The 18,167-nt window shown below is 41.2% G+C and overlaps 1 protein-coding gene across 1 annotated transcript; it reads right to left on the bottom strand.

Annotated features, from left to right (window-relative positions):
• Positions 1–1,252: 1,252 nt before the first annotated feature.
• Positions 1,253–2,765, bottom strand: LOC121374819 (mucin-1-like). Its single transcript, XM_041501930.1, has 2 exons — positions 2,718–2,765; positions 1,253–2,311 (listed from the first exon to the last, which is right to left on the bottom strand). Exons 1-2 carry the CDS (start codon positions 2,763–2,765, stop codon positions 1,253–1,255), a joined length of 1,107 nt encoding a protein of 368 aa, XP_041357864.1.
• Between the last annotated feature and the right edge of the window lie 15,402 nt (positions 2,766–18,167).

Genomic DNA, 18,167 nt, shown 5'->3' with positions numbered 1-18,167 from the left:
GTTGTGGTTCTTATCTCGACACAAATTTAATTCCCGCTTAATCGTGTCGAAACATCAGAGGCAAAAATGAAACTCCTCAAACATGATAACGTGTATTCGGCGAGACGGAAATAATCATTTAGAGTTCGGAACGTAACAAGCGGTGCATATATGTTTATTTACAGCAAGCACTGTTCTGTTGGTTGTAGTGGAAGACCCGTAGGAACCAGGGACGGTGGAGGCCCTGCTTCCCAACCTACACCCCCACGCACATTCGAGTACGAAAATGTAAAAATAAAATCCTGTTCTATATAAATAAGTATTAAAATTGGGCTTGTGTCCCCTATTAGAGACAGTGTCCCTCTCCTTTCTCTAGAGATTATGTCCCCACCATCCCCACCAATCATAAACAATGAATCGACTGTCAAGTGTGTATAGGTAAAAGCAATGTACAGTTTGGTGCCAGTATCTGCTTCTCTTTCTCAAATCGCTATCCGTGTAACAATATAATGTGAAAAACGTTTTAATTAAAGTACTTGATTCAAGTTATCCACATACTTATCTCTTTGATTTAGTATAAAACGCATTTACAGCAGCTGCTGCTACTACTACTATTACTACTACTACTACCAATACCATTACTACTACTACTATTACTACTACTACTACTACTACTACTACTACTACTACTACTACTACTATTACTGCTGATACTACTGCTACTATTACTACAACTACTAGTACTAGTACCACCACCACCACCACCACAACTCCTACTACTACAATTACTACTTATACTAATAATATTACTAATACTACTAATACGTACTACTACCACTACCACTGCCACTACTACTACTACTACCACTACAACTAATATTACAACTCCTACTACAGGAATGTATCTTTTATATGCACTGTCCCACAGAAAGGTCAACACATACCACAGCCTTTGATATAGCAGCCGTTGGGCACTGATTGAGACGGGCGAAAAGCAGTCAGAGAATGTCTCCACCGAAGGGATTTCAAGCACCTCAAACGAGCACTCTACCCACTGAACTGGGTCCCATGTATTTTCTATATTTAGCCAATGACTGTTTAGGTTTTAGTGGTTGGTTGGTTGGTTGGTTGGTTGGTTGGTTGGCTGTTTCGCTGAATGTTTGGCTGGCTGGCTGCCTGCTTGGCTGTTTGACTTTTTGGCCGGCTAGCTGGATAATTGGCTGTTTGGCTGGCTGGCTGGCTGACTGACTGATTGGCTTTGTGGTTGATTGCTTCACTGTGTAACTGACTGACTGGTTGGCTGTGTGGCTGACTGGATGGGTGGGTGGCTGACTGGTTGGCTGTGTGGCTGACTGGTTGGCTCTGCGTCTGACTGTTTGGCTGTGCGTCTGACTGGTTGGCTGAGTGGCTGAGTTTTTGGCTCTGTGTCTGACTGGTTGGCTCTGTGGCTGACTGGTTGGCTCTGTGGCTGACTGGTTGATTGTGTGGCTAACCGGTTGGCTCTGTGTCTGACTGGTTGGCTGTGTGGCTCACTGGTTGGCTTTGTGTCTGACTGGTTGGCTTTGTGGCTGACTGGTTGGCTGTGTGTCTGACTGGTTGGCTCTGTGGCTGATTGGATGGCTCTGTGGCTGACTGGTTGGCTCTGTGGCTGACTGGTTGGCTCTGTGGCTGACTGGTTGGCTCTGTGGCTGACTGGTTGGCTCTGTGTCTCACTTTTAGGCTGAGTGGCTGAGTTTTTGGTTCTGTGTCTGACTGGTTGGCTCTGTGGCTGACTGGTTGGCTGTGTGGCTGACTGGTTGGCTGTGTGTCTGACTGGTTGGTTCTGTGTCTGACTGGTTGGCTGTGTGGCTGACTGGTTGGCTCTGTGGCTGACTGGTTGGCTGTGTAGCTGACTGGTTGGCTGTGTAGCTGACTGGTTGGCTCTGTGGCTGACTGGTTGGCTCTGTGGCTGACTGGTTGGCTCTGTGGCTGACTGGTTGGCTCTGTGGCTGACTGGTTGGCTGTGTAGCTGACTGGTTGGCTCTGTGGCTGACTGGTTGGCTGTGTAGCTGACTGGTTGGCTCTGTGGCTGACTGGTTGGCTGTGTAGCTGACTGGTTGGCTCTGTGGCTGACTGGTTGGCTGTGTAGCTGACTGGTTGGCTCTGTGGCTGACTGGTTGGCTGTGTAGCTGACTGGTTGGCTCTGTGGCTGACTGGTTGGCTGTGTAGCTGACTGGTTGGCTCTGTGGCTGACTGGTTGGCTGTGTAGCTGACTGGTTGGCTGTGTAGCTGACTGGTTGGCTCTGTGGCTGACTGGTTGGCTCTGTGGCTGACTGGTTGGCTGTGTGGCTGACTGGTTGGATGTTTGTTAAGATTGCTGGTTAGCCGGTCAGTTGGTTCGTACGTTAATTGGTTAAACATGCATGTACTTTCTTGCGTCATTAACGTTTATTAATATTAATCAGTTAAAAAAAATGTAATTCCGTCTATCTTAATACAAATCTGTGTACAAAACATAAAACCGCCAAGATAGTTCCAGAATGTTGAGCTACCCTCTGGCATTTGTAACCTGATTTCACCAGGTATTCATCGCACTCTAACCACCACAAAGGAGACAACAGAACCTCGAGAGTATCGGCGCTTCAAACACCTCCAAACAATTCAAAGACTTGTCTGATTCCTGTGAACATACAAACACGAGCAGGGGTACTCGGTGCAGATAGCCACAAGGTATGATGAAGTGTGCAAGACGAAATAACCCTCAGTATGAAGGCTATCGCCGATCTGACAACCAGATCCAGTTCCATTGTTCAGAAGTGGTCGTGCAATTGTGATCTCATCAAAGACACACATTGCATACGTTGGTGGGCGAACACAAAGGAGATCGATGAAACACCACCTGATTACGTTTCCTCGGACATCTGTGTTTGCTGTGTAAGATATAACACTTTTTTATGTTTTATATTATCTCTGTCTGATTAGAAACATCGCCACTGGTCTATAGCTATTACCTGTTGTAGACCAGTGGAGCTGATTTCAATCAGATTGATAATTCGCTATATACAGTCTCAATGGGCCTCTCAAAGAATATACTAAATGCATCCCTTGCAATTAAGAAAATGTCCACGGAAAAAAACAAAATCCCAAAACCTGCTGCTGAATGGTTTTTAAAATATAATCCAAAGCAAAAACGTGACGTGGAGAAGTAAAGCTGCACGGTAATCTTCATGATATTGCCTATTGCAAAGACATTGAAATCAGATACAAAGCTGGACAATCTCCTTCCTGTAAATATGTTTTAATTCACCCTTCTGTCTAGGGTCATCAGAAGAGAAGCAGTGTTTCATTCTGTCATCATTTAATGCTAGGCTCAGACTACAAATGTCACGATGGAGTTGGCCATTTAGCCGATCTTTCGACTTCTACGACTGTCCAGTTGATAGAGTCTGAGCACTCTTACAACTTGTATACAACTCCTACAACCCGCCGTAAGTCGGGTGTGGGGGAAATTACAACGCACCTATCGAGTTGGCCAACACCGTCGTGACAGTTGATAATCTAAGACAAGTTTAATAATTAAACCATTTTCGTTTCATTTCAGTCGACTAACAACTGGACGGGTGTGAGTGCTATTTTTATATTCACGCTCCCCTGTAGGACGCTACATCCTTACGCCGTCTGAGTAAATAATTAGTTGTTCGTGTTTACTGAGATTAAATCGGTGCAGTAATCTTAAAGCCCAAGTTTTGCCCCGAGTGGCCACGACTTGAAACAATCGGGCTATTCTTGGATATGCGTGTTGAGACCCTAGCGGCTTCCTGGTCATTCTTCAGTATTCTTGGAACGTCTGGATAGGCACACGACAGTTTTGACCATGTTCAAAACTGTCGGTAGTGTCCTTGGAATTTTTCAAATCCTGACGCATTCTTAAAGCAGTCGTGAGTACATCGTGCATATCCGTAGGTGCACCGTAGACACAGTTGTGATACTCGGGGGTAATCGTGGAACTTGGGAAAGTGGAATGAAATCTTGGCTGATCGGCAGGCCTTTTTATGCGAGTTTTGTGGACGTCGGAGTAAACCGAGAGGCAGTGGAGAGGAGTCTTAGTAGGTAGTACTAAAGCATATAACATCCGGCTGGGTCAAAGTTCGAGGTGCACCGAACTTTTGATAGAGAAGTGAACACCACAAATCATGTGATTGGTGATAAATGTGAGTGTGTTTGGTTGTAAAAAAAATAGTTTCATCTGGGCAAAAAATGTATGCAATTTTATTTCATCTAGTACCACTGTGTCAAGTAGCCTTGTGCTTGAAACGTGTATGGGGTTACTGTAAAAAAAAGTACTCGAAGTTTGTGCGGAACTAGAGTAGTCATAGACGCTACCCGTTATTTCAGAAATGAGCAGCTTGACCCCCATTTTTTCTGATTGTATTAAAGGTGAGGGGTGGTAGTATTTATATCTGTGGCGTTTATGTTGATTGATACGCTGCAGGTAGGAGTTTTATCCACATATGTTACTATTGTCGTCTATTGGATTTGATTTGGTAGTATACACCCAGTACAGTCGTAGTAATTCGTGGCGTATTCCTGATAAATCGTGATGAGTCGTCCTGTATTCGTCAATGTACCGTAGTGGAGGCGTACTACGTAGCAATTCGTAATGAATCGTCTTCAGTAACTTACAGCAGTCGTGAGTAGTCGTAGAGAGGTCGTGAGTGAAGCTGATTCATGCTGAATTTGGCTACAATTCGGGTGCAACCGTGACAGGATAGGATCGGCAAAATTCGTGTATATGTGAGATAATGTGACTGGGGCTTTAGCTGCCTCGTTCGAAAATAGTCGATTGCATAACAACCGATTATTCGGATAAAATCTTAATCTTGTCTTGTCGTTCGATGCACACGTATCGTGTTGCGTCGCCTTTAGGGTCGTTTTCCATGTTTGCCAGTTTTGGACACGGAGTGAATGCGATTACCACATTCTGCGTCACGCATACGAAAACAGTGTTAAAAATATTGATAGAATCAACTTTGTTTTATGCGAACGGTTTTTTTTTTGGGGTGGGGGGGGTGGAGGGGGGTATTTGGTTTTTGTTTTGTTTTGTTTTTGTTTTGTTTTGTTGTTGTTGTTTTTTTGTTGTTGTTGTTTTGTTTGGTTTTTTGGGGGGCTTACGTTCCGCGCCCGCACAGTGCCAAAAACCGGGAGCATGCGAAACGGTCCTTACGCTTCTCAAATGAAACTCATTAAGATGCCAAGTCAACACTTACCAATCTTTTGGATGGACTCCAGCATATTTTCAGATCAGTGAACAACGCGCTAGATAATAGGGGAAAATGTAAATTGAAATACCACTTTCTATAGATTTTCTGAGGGCCCCACCTGTTCCCGGCACATGAACCTTACACCCTTCGCAAAAAAATTGGATGTGGCCCTGGAAAGCACCTGTTTTATAGCAGACAGTCCAGATAATGGATCTTCTGAAAGTAAAATAACCTATTGGGTAAAGTCAAGATGTTGTCCAATTTGACTGAAATCGGTTCGACTGGCCAACAGGTAATATGTATAAACCAGTGGAGATTTCAATTAGAATGGATTTTGTTAGCCAAAACTCAAATGAGTGCACACAGTCTTTGTGAAAAGGTTGGTATGTAGTGGTAATATATATATTTCTCCCATCCCTAGCCATGCAAGACAGGCGTATTCCATGACGTCTGCCCATGCGGAATAAATCGGTCTGCATGACCACGTGACTTCTTATATTTGAGCTGATATTAACAGTGGGTGACGTCACGTAAAGGGCAAAATAATGCAAGAAATACTTTTTATATTTCATAAAAACAAAAAAACCTGCTGTCATAATGAAATTATACTATCATACATATATGGTGCGCGGTTGGTCTAAGATCGATCCCAGTCTGTGGACAGATTGAGCTATTTCTCGTTCCAGCCAGTGCACCACGACTGGTATATCAAATGCCGTGGTGTGTGTTACCTTGCCTGTGGGATGGTGCATATAAAAGATTCCTTGCTAATAACTGAAAAATGTAACGGGTGTTCTCTCTAAGATTATATGTCAAAATTACCAAATGTTTGACTTCCAATAGCCAATGATTTGTTCTAGTGGTGTCGTTAAACAAAACAAACTTTAACTTTATTACAAATACATGTCAGTGCTCGCGCAGTGTATCTGAAAATGCGATGACACAGGGGATGGAAACTTGTTGGCCCGAAGGGTCTAAACATGTTACTTGGGTGGGAGTATTCACCCGAGCATGTCCCCCGAAACAAATTTGAATTTCAGATGTTCTAATACGGTATTTTCAGCCTTCTGGGCACAAGTACAGAGAACAATGGGGGCGTATCTCATCCCTTTGTCCCAAGGCCACTGTAACAAATAGACAGAAATGTTAAATGCAACTTGCAACATTTAAAATGTGGTGAGGTTTCCGTAAACAAATACTAGTATTCTTTCCTTGGGTTTATGGTGTGTGTGTGTGTGTGTGTGTGTGTGTGTGTGTGTGTGTTTTCGTTTTGGTACAGGCGGACTTGGTTCGATAAACCTGCCTTATCCACGTCATTATCGATGCAGCACTCTGATTGTCTAGTTCCATTAGCTGGAAACAGTTTTAAAACAGCCTTGGTCACTTTGAATCAGCATCATCAAAGATCGCACTTCCAGATTTGCTTCCTGTTAGCAATTTCTGAAAGAAAACAAAATTTTATTTAACAACACCTCAGCCCATTTTAAACTACAGTTAATTGGCGTCTCAGTCTGACATATGGTTACTTCGATATTTGCGATGGAGAGAGAGAGAGAGAGAGAGAGAGAGAGAGAGAGAGAGAGAGAGAGAGAGAGAGAGAGAGAGAGAGAGAGACATAGTGGGGAGAGAGATAGTGGGCAAACCTGCTGTTGACACATAGCCTCTGAAACCGTAAACAGGGTCTTGTGCACTTTTTCCACATACAATCTGAATTACAAAACTGTATTCCGAGATCAAAATTGTATCTCTGCACCACGCAGAGTCGAAAGGATGTTTTAGGCAGTGGTGATTGCTTCTATGATCCACTATCAGGTGCTCTCCTTAGGAAGACTGCCACTCACTATGAGAACCGTAACAGGATGTTTCATCCCTTTTGCACGGCCTGTAGGAGGACTGCGAATCCTAAGACTAGTTTAGAAAACCTAAAAGCTTTTCCAAATACAAGAGGTCGACAGTATGCATGTATAGGTCTAACGCGGCCATTAGTAAACCCGTCGTGGGGAACTAGTTAAGACGATAAAAAGAAAAAGAAAAAAAGTAACTTAATTCTTACTGGTGAATGGGAGCACACTAGCTATGATATGTACCAGACAGCGTGGCACGGGGTGATCCGTAGAGTCGAAACCTGCACCGACGAGTGACTAGCGATAACAGGTGCTTCTTAACAACATCAAAGGATTTACCAAAAACACAAAACAAAATGAATCGTATTGGAATCGAACTGACAATTGAGTTAGCCAGTTTCAGAGAATTAAATCTAAATGGACAATGCAAATGGACCATGATTATTGTGATAAGGTAGTCTGATTTCTGAAATAGCACTAAAGCATGCGTCCATTTCTACAGTCGAACCTATGTTAACTAAAAGCAACTACCAAATAGACCATCAGAATCCAAAGAAAGGCGTGGGTTTTGCAAAAGAAAAGATTGGACACCAAGCGGTCGACCTATTTACAGCCCGAAGCCCGGAAGTAACCCAGAGACAAAAACAGAACCCGGATGTTAATGCCGATGTGTATACTGTTCATATTTAGCACAGAGTTACACCTCGGTATGATGTATTTAAATATGTAAAAAAAAAAAAAAAAAAAAATGAGGGAATTTTTATTTTTATTTTTTATTAAATCGCATTTTTCACGTTCGGGCTGAAACGTCAATTAAGTAATTAAATATGGCATATACAAACATGGGATTTGGCACGAGAAAACATCTCAGTACGATGTATTTAAAAAAAAAAAAAAAAAATTAAATGTAGAAAACAAAAATAATTTTTAATAACGTTGTTTTATCTTCGGGCGGAGTACGTCACAAAAACGTTTCTCACCGAACGAAGCCCGAAAGTAGCACGAAGACCAAAACAGAACCCGTATGTTAATGCCGAGGCGTACATTGTTCACATCTGGCACAAACATACACCTAAGCATTATGCATTTAAATATGTAAAAAAAAAAAAAAAAAAAATGTTTTGTTTTGTACCCTCCTTTTTTGTTACATATTTAAATACATCGTACTGAGATGTTTCCGCGTGCCAAGTCCCATGTTTGTATCAATCGGAACACCTCGTCACATTCCGCTACGCTAGATGTAGGCTCGGACACAAGTTGTAGGAATACACCAAATTTTTATGTATTTGGTGACGCGGTTAGGGCGATGTTCGTAACATAATGTAGTTCGATCAAATATGGCGAAATATGGGTGAGTGCATGCAAGCACATGTGTAATGCAATATTTTAATTATAACATTTAACAGTTCTATGTTTTAGTATTTTAAATGTCCAGTATCACAATAAACTATTAAAAAAAGCCCCACTTAGTTCTTTGGAGGAGCTGAACCTAATGGCAATCTGTACCAAGAAACAGCTGATTAAACAGACTGATGTTTTGATGAAATTGTTCTTAAATGTGAAAGCGCTGGATTGTTTAAAAAGCTGACTTGTCACTATTTCTATGGAACATGCTCGCCAACTGCACACATTAACTGTGATATAGATTTAACCGTGGTTCATGAGTAAAGATAAAGATATGACGACTAAAAAATTGTTTCGTGGTGGATTTGTATTTTCAATCTGTTTTAGAAACTTCTGAAAAAGGTTACTTCAACATATTTAATTATAGTTAAAATTGAAGAAATTGTAATAAATTTATAAATTTGACACGCATTTTACTCCGTAGCTGGACCATTATTATATAAAACGATCGGTAAGAAATGTCCAAAATAACAACAGGAATATTTATTTGTTTATAAAATTACCTTTCTTTTGATATATGTGATCATTAAAAACTAGTTTTCTTCGTGATGAAGCTTTGGCATGTGGGCGATCTGTATGTACTTTTAACTTCTCAACAGACTCAATAAGTTTGTCAACAACAGTTTTCCTTGGTTTCGGCGTCGGACCAGTGCTGGGTGGCGTCCCTGTGCTTATATGATTACCTGCATTCTGTAGATTTTCAAAAACCTGTGTTTTAAAATTTTGGAATTTAATAATTTTATTTACACATCTGTCACATATTCTGTAACTGTCAGTAGGTTTAAAGCCTAATGTGTCTGTTATCTTTTGAATTATATCATTCTCGCGTATTCTCTTCGATGCATTTGTTGTTGTATGTAGTTGTCTATTCACTGAAGCATAGAATGAGCAATTATATTCCATGGCCATGTTTTGATCATGTGACTGAAAAAAGTTCCGTCCAAAATGGTGACGCATTGTGTCCGAGTTTATATTTCGTAGAAATGTACAAGGAGTTCCGATTGATGTTTGTATATGCCATATTTAATGACTTCATTGACGTTTCCTTCTTCTTTTTTTTTTTACATAAGCTCTTAGATTCTTTGTGAGTGGTACCGACTAATGCTTAAGTGTGAGGCTTCAGATTAAGCGACGCGTGACTGACGTCAAGGACCACGTGATCGACCTGCTCATTAAAGATCGGCAATTTCCGCTAAGAGCTCGTATCTGGGGTTTTGACGGAGCAATTTTAAGTAATTAATTTTAATTAAAAAATTTTTTTTTAGGTGATTCAATTTCTAATTTATTTTACATAGTTGGTGCCAAATATAGGCCACGTGGCATGTTTCCTTTAAGTAAACGCGTGTGTACAGAGAGGTCAGGTGCGATCTGACCCCGTTTCGTTCTTAGAAAAGTCTTGCCTCGGCCCCTTGGGCCCCGTTTTACGAAGCGACCTTAGCGTTAAGATATATCTACTACCTTATGCACTTAAAGTGGATGACAAGTCAAATTTGAACCATGTGTGTTGGAAAGATGTATATCCGGACCACCAACACATACTGATACTTTAAGAAATCAAAAACGCATAATTTTAGAATGAATAATTAAAAAAAAGGGTGATAATTCCTGTTAACTGGGGCCAGCTATTTTGTTTGGTTTTCGTTGCGTCCGGTACTCTAGCATGGGGCGAAATGACGTCAGCTCCTACCAACTCCTGTATGCATAGTGTAAACAAACGCGGTAATTTACAAGGCATTTCCCTTTGACCTACCGGACTTTTAAAACGACATAAATGACTTGATAATATAATAAACTATTTAACTAAATATATTTCAATTTGCATTAACAGAACAAAATGGGGTTATGGTACTTTTCTCTCTTAAAAAAAAATCCAAATACAAAATGCATATTATTAGGCCTATTGGTAGGCTACGTTGGAGCAAAAACGACCACTCGCGATACCCAAGTGATAATTTTCTTTTCTTAGGGACTACGTAACTGGTCAGATGGGAAACTAGTTAATCAATAGTTTTACCATTCATTTCAACTTGTTTCCGTGCTTATATCCAATTAAGGTTCAAGCACGCTGTCCTGGGCAGCTACCCATTGAGTCTTTAAAATTCGCTCTGGGTTGGAGCCGGTACCATGCTGCGAACCCAGTATCTACTAACCTTAAATTCGATGGCTTAACCACGACACCACCGAGGCCGGTAAGAGTTTTACAGAATTATTTACCGTAACAAAGCAGGAGGCCTTGCCTTGTCTGGCTGGTCGCTCGGATGAGCAACGGCCTTCCGTTTTCCAACGGCTCCTGTCTAGACCGCCGCCTTCCGAACTGGTGAAAGTGGCCAGTTCCGAGTAGGCGGTGGAGTCGAGGGTGATGGTGGCCGTCACAGGGCGGCTCGCACACCGCAGTGTTCAGATCGTCCCTCGGAGTGGTCGGCAGGTCCGGCTTCGCATGTCCAGTCGACTTAAGACGGGTCGGGGGCGTCGTTGCAGAAGGGTTGAGCCGCCAGTCCCCCCCCCCCCCCCCCCCCCCCGTGCAGGATCTGGCGCGCTCTTCCTCCATCTCCTCTTCTTCTGTACTGCCGCGACGTCATACACCAGTCACAGCTGCCCGTGACCCGGTGTACGCGACGCGATATTCAAGTAGCATTCCATAACTTGCCAAGAGCCCCCAGTTTGGGGGGCGGGGGGGGGGGGATGCGGGGGGGGCAAGTCGAGAGCACATGGACTGACGTCTAGTTTTATCGAAGCATTAGTTGGGTATGTCACAGGTGGAGGCAACTACACGATAAACCAATTAACTAAAAAAAAAAAAACACTCCGATTATCATTTCAGGACGTAGGTTACTGCATGGAAAAAAACATGATACAGTTATTTCGATTGACAATGGTGTTTTTTCGTTGCTGTTTTTTTTTTTTTTTTTTGGGGGGGGGGGTGTAATTGAAAAGTAATGTACTTATTGCTGGTTTACTGGGATGGATATTATTACAGGACATTCCGATGCATGCTTGTTTTATCATCACTCAAAAATCAGGTATGTTTGTTTCTTCAGTTCTAAGACTAATTCCTGACGTGATGCGTTAAGTATTACGTAACCACCGGCTCGCCAGAGTGTGTATTCACTGCGATAGAACAAAATATATATAATAGCCGTCACATTTAACCGTTTTATTAATAAAATAAAATAATATACTTTTGATATTAAGCAATAATGTGCACTATATATCGTTGAATATGCATACCAGTCCATAAGCCTTCCTTTAAGGTGATCTTAGCGCTAAAATCGCTTCGTAAAACGCTTGATAGTGTATATAGCAAAAATTCAGTACGTAGGCTATAACTCTTTGCAATTATTTATATTTCTAAAACAAATTTATTTATACCTCTACATAAGAAGATAGTACAGGCTGTAATGAACAATTACTGCGCTGAGGTGTCACGGAGCACGTGCTCCTTTCATTTCCTCCCATGGAGAGAACCGAGTTAGCGCATGTGGATTACGTCAAGAAGATAGGTGTGAGATGTTTACACCGTGTACTTGTCAGTCCCGCTAATCTCTCCGGTCAGTTTATATCTGCACGACAGCGAACGGACAAGCGGCGGCAAATCAATCTATTTTAAATCTCCCTTCTCCGTCAATATTTTCAATATGGCGGCGTAGTCCTCCCGGCCGTTATCATCTGACACGAACATTTTAAAATTCTGCTTTACCCGATAACGTTCGGGTTATCGCGATAAACCGGTCCGGGCAGACAAAACGGATATACTGTTTTACTAATAAATGTTTTTTTTGTTTCGGTGCAGAGGTTTATCAGTTCCAGTCGACGCCTGAATATTACTTTATTTGCTTTAACATTAAACGGCATGCGCAGGAAGTATTCTTGTTTATTGGGAATCGTCCGTCATTTGATACGGGTGATGAGGGTACCTCAGTCATAACGTCTGTTGATAATTAATGCACGTGGTTCGGCGTGGCTGATACGAAATGTCAAAGCCCGTTTTATTTATATAAAGAAAAGTTTATGAGTGAAAGATGATTCATTTTTCCTCTTGAAATTAATGGGATCTGCTTTAGTAAAAATATTCTTTATTATTAATTTTTATTTTGGCGATTGGAGATTAGCCACTTTTCCATTTTCCAATCGTAATCATTTTTTTTCTTCTTAAAAAATATTTTTAAAAAGAAAGAATGAAGGGAAAAAACCCCGTTCACTTGTGTTTTTATATTATATTTGGGAAAAGCGCTACAACAAACACGCCTTATAAAGAGCTGCTCAACAAGTACGTAGCGTTATGGGGGAGGGGGAGGGGGGTATTAATGGAAGCTTCTACGTCTACGTTGATCTCTGTCATATTTTGTGGCCTTTTACAGACTTTATAAGCATAACACGTTAAATTAAAATACAAGCAGGTTCGAGGAGCGGATTTACGATTTTTGTGAAGGTGGTTTAGCATCTATCCTTGCATGCAGATCCACATACCTCACTGAGCGGTGTGTGTGTGTGTGTGTGTGTGTGTGTGTGTGTGTGTGTGTGTGTGTGTTTGTTTGTCGAGGGGAAGGGGGTTCCAGTGAAAAAAGATTGAAGGTGTATTTTTCTGCAATACAATGTACTTCATCACGTATGACACCGGCCTCGGTGGCGTCGTGGCAGGCCATCGGTCTACAGGCTGGTAGGTACTGGGTTCGGATCCCAGTCGAGGCATGGGATTTTTAATCGAGATACCGACTCCGCAAGGCTCAATGGGTAGGTGTAAACCACTTGCACCGACCAGTGATCCATAACTGGTTCAACAAAGGCCATGGTTTGTGCTATCCTGCCTGTGGGAAGCGCAAATAAAAGATCCCTTGCTGCCTGTCGTAAAAAGAGTAGCCTATGTGGCGACAGCGGGTTTCCTCTAAAAACAGTGTCAGAATGACCATATGTTTGACGTCCAATAGCCGATGATAAGATAAAAAATCAATGTGCTCTAGCGGCGTTGTTAAATAAAACAAACTTTACTTTTTTCATCACGTATGTTTTTTTATGATACAAATCTAAAAAGACAGAAAGTCAGAGTCAAAGTTTGTTTTGATGAATGACACCACATTGATTTATTAATCATCGGCTATTGAATATCAAACATTTGGTAATTGTGACATATAGTCTTAGAGAGGAAACCCGCTACATTTTTCTATTAGTAGCGAGGAATCTTTTACATGCACCATTCCACAGACAGACCACGGCCTTTGATATATCAGTCGTGGTGCACTGGCTGGGACGAGAAATAGCCCAATGGGCCCACCGACGGGGATCGATCCTAAATCGACCGCGCATCGACCGAGCGCTTTACCACTGGACTTCGTCCCGCCCCAAAAAGACAGAATACCAAGCACACTTGATAATGTTATATTGTACTGTGTACATCCAGCAAAGTCGGGGGCGGGGATCTACGTGTTGGCGCCGCGAGACGGTAGACTCGTGTTTGCTAAAGGACGGATTTAACCACTCTTCCTCCCTCCCCCTACTAGATCCGCTACTGGACTCTTGGTGAATATAATTATATCATCTACCGATTATCGTTTCATTAAATATGACCAGATAAATGAGAGAAAACTAGGAACACAATATTAAATTATTGGATCTATCCAGAACAACAAAAAGTAATAAATATATATATATATATATATATATATATATATATATATATATATATATATATATATATAAGTTATATAACCCGCAAAAGATAAATATATTACACTTGGGGAGAAATATCCAGGAAGCGAGATGAGATGAAACCTTTCATAACCGTGATGTATTATGAAGTGCGCGACAGGCGACGCAATCTGTTGATCACAATCATCCTTCCCGCACGTGTACAATGGGCCTACAGTTAGACTTATCTTACTAGGACTACATAAGGGACATTATCCGGACCTTAATAGCAGGCAACCTCGGTATGGTGCTAAACAACAATACATTCTGTGTACAAGGCATATGCATGAAGATGTATTGACAGACAGGTGGTTGTTTCGTAAAGTGCCCTTTTATAACAGGTTCTACTGTATATACGTATATATCGATTGTACTGATGACGTCAAATATGAAGGAAACCGGTTGCAGAGGTGTTAATTATGTTCCGGTGTTTTGACATGGACACTTTAATATATCATCCTACAAGACATACCATAGCGGTTATCTTTCCATGCTGGCGGTCGATTCAGTGGGGCATTTGAAATGCACACGGATGAGATGATATAAAATGACGCCTGGCGTTACGCAAGATGACTAAAATTCATAAATCACATCTATAATACATTATATTTCACACAGGATGACACACAACTGATAGCAGAGTGGTTTTGACATGTTAAAGCGGCACTATCGTCTCTCCGTCCTGTTATATGGCTTACTGATAAACAACAAATACAAACACAAACTGCTTTGTTAAAGCCTTATGTTTTTTCCATCAACGGATATTGTTAACTGTCTACATGAAACTCAAACATCGTCACCATTTGGTTTTGCTAAGCTAAACAGATTACCATTTGTATTATTTGTAACTGCTTGTATATACTTTACATATATTTATGTATTTCCCCAAACATTAAGCTGAACAGATGTATATGACTTGAAACTGAGCGCTTCAAGTTGTCTTTTTCAGAAAATATGTGTTTAAATGTGACGTAGATAGCAAATACTATTTTATTAAAGAAAATCAAAGAATGGTGCCTTATGTTGCAGACCGATTGAATGTTTACTGACGTAAAAAAAAAAAAACTGACTACAAAAATAGTTTATACATATACATATATAAATACAAAAAATCAATTCTTACCCCTAGTAACAATACAATTATGCTGTCTGCTCACGGAGTTTAAAATTAGTCTTTTGTTAATGTGTGTCTACTAGTTTTGTACAGATTAAAAACTCAAAATCGATAAATAATAGTTTCAAACTCCATGAGCAGACAATGTTCTTCACTGTGGAACAGAATCGTATTACTGTTTTATTTATATCTTGACCATGTGTAGAAAGGAGTGGTGGGGAAGTGTGTGTGTTATGTCATTCCCGCCATGAACGATACCGATGATAGTATTGTACTGATGAACGGCTGCCTGGCTGGCTGCCTGGCTGGCTGGCTGGCTGGCTGGCTGGATGGATGGATGGATGGATGGATGGAAACAAGTTAGATGGATTTACATGTATATGTATTAAGCTTATTTTCCATGGATTTGTAGAAAGAAAACTGATTAAATACATTTTTTTAAAATATAAAATTAGATGGTTGATTCCATATTTAGTGAAAGGTGGGTTGGCGTCGGGATATGAAAGTGGGACGAGATATTGTCTGATTACAACAGTAGTACTAATCCTGATCAGACAATATTGAAGTGAAACAGTCCACTGCTAGATTGGGGGAGGGGCATGTGGCGCCTCTGCATCTGTCCCTAAAATAATATATACTAAGCATTATTAATGTTTTTTTTAAATTAGTGGTCTGCTCGGAGGACAAAGAAAAGCACAATGGATTTAGCCATCTACTCAAAGTTTGGCAGGCGCGAGCGCGTGGGGGTTTCGCGGGTCTAGCCCCCCCCCCCCCCACCACCACCACCACCACCACCCTTGCGCGCTTTCATAATTTCCTGCACGCGCGAGACCCCCACGCGCTCGCGCCTGCCAAACTTTTGAGTAGATGGCTAAATCCATTGTGCTTTTCTTTGTCCCCCGAGCAGACCACTAATTTTAAAAACAAATCATTCATAATTTCCTGCACGCGCGTCTGGTCGAGTCGTTAATTAGTCGAGACTCAAAATGTTGAATCTGTACTCAAACGTTTGTAGTCTCGTAAGAACCGGTGATTGATGGGATCCTGTGCCACACACACCCCTCCCACAAGAGAACAAAAATGTACGGGGTATTTTTGTATGTGTCCTACTCTACATAAAAAAGGTAAAAATATGACTTGTGCCCACAACTAAAGGTATTGACCCACCACTAGAGAGTCTGCCCCCACCCCAACTCTCTCTCTCTCTCTCTCTCTCTCTCTCTCTCTCTCTCTCTCTCTCTCTCTCTCTCTCTCTCACACTCTCTCTCACACACACACACACACACACACACACACACACACACACACACACACACAAACACTCCTACGGCCTGGTTTGTGTTATAAGAGTATAAGACTGTTGTCAAAAAGGGTAAAAAAACTCAAGTCGCACATGATGAAAACGCCAGGAACAATAACCGATCCATTTTACCCGTCAGTATCAGTATACACCATCTGCGACTGTGTGTTAAAAGGAAAAAATTATACAATCTCGCTCCATTGCTATCACGTGGTTACCTTTAATGGTCTAGAAATGTTTATTATATTTACTATAAGACTACCAGGCGACACACATCATTTATCGGTACACTAAAATAATATATCCCACTGGAGTAATTATACTAGGCTGATATATTGCCAAAATGCCCTTGGTGTTATCTTTAAAATATGTTCAACCTAAACAACCGATAGGCTGTCCCGAAGTAAAAATATACAAACATCTTTATAGTCATTTTGGGGTGCGGTGGGGGTATCGGGTTGTCCGGCGTGCGCTGCACCCACGCTGCGAATACGATAAAAGTGGATGTGTTTTGTTTTTCTACTAATTCAAAAGTAAATAATATACACCGACGTTGGTGGCCGTTCTACGCGTAGATTCACACGCACGCGTACCCCCCCCCACCCCCACCCCCACCCCCACAAACACACAATTACACGCACACAAAACGATAAGAAAATCCAGCATTTATGTCCAGTTAATTAACCATTGGAAGAAGAAGCTAGAAAAAGAAGACGAAGAATTAGAAGAAACTAAAAGATGAATCGCCTTCAATAGCGTAGGAAGGTGCCAAAAAGTGGGGGGCACACGTTTATATAAATTTATACACTTTTACACTATCATAAAGCAAATAAAAAGTAAAAGATCTGAAAAGTTGGGGCACATCCCTACCCCACCAACCCCCCTCGCTTCCTACGCCAGTGGCCGTTTGCATATACATGTATTTAATAAATTTGCTTTATTTAGATAATTACATTTCTAAAATGCACTGCCAGACCCATAAGAATTGGGTAGGGGGATGGAGTCCCCACCTGAGGACGATAATGTTCGTTTGTTGTAGCCTACTACTCTCGATAAAGACAAAACATGTTTGCCCACTGGACAGGGTTATCTAGCTACTGCACGGTGCTAGAAAAATCTGTCTGACCCTAGGGCTAGATAAATATGTCTAACCCGAGGGCTAGACGATTTCTACATACGCGTTACGGCATAACTCATGTTTTACCATGACTGACATCATAACTCATCGTTTTCAAAATTCTGTTTGCCATTTCACGTTGTGTAATTGTTTTAAAAATATTTAAACAAATTAATATTTTCAACTTTATATTTATTGTTAAGTTGTTTCATTTTTATGTCGTTGCTTAAGCTAAACTATATTTTTCAGCTTATGATTAAATGAGTTTCATTGCTTGAAGGTGAAATGTTTACGAATCGTTCAATAATAAACAAACCGTAGTAGCTTACATAAATAATGTTTTGTTACTGTAATTAAATGGACAAGAAAAAGAAGCAGTCACTTTTGTGGGGTATCGATAAGGCAATTCCAACCCTCGGGACGAAATGTTTTTGTCCCTTGGGTTGGAATTGCCTCACAACGGTAATAGATTCTATTAATCTAGCTG

This window comes from Gigantopelta aegis, chromosome 6 (genome assembly GCF_016097555.1).
Source record: "Gigantopelta aegis isolate Gae_Host chromosome 6, Gae_host_genome, whole genome shotgun sequence".
Classification (NCBI taxonomy): Eukaryota; Metazoa; Mollusca; class Gastropoda; order Neomphalida; family Peltospiridae; genus Gigantopelta; species Gigantopelta aegis.
The sequence above is the reverse complement of the archived record's forward strand: the minus strand, read 5'-3'. Positions and strand labels throughout refer to the sequence as shown.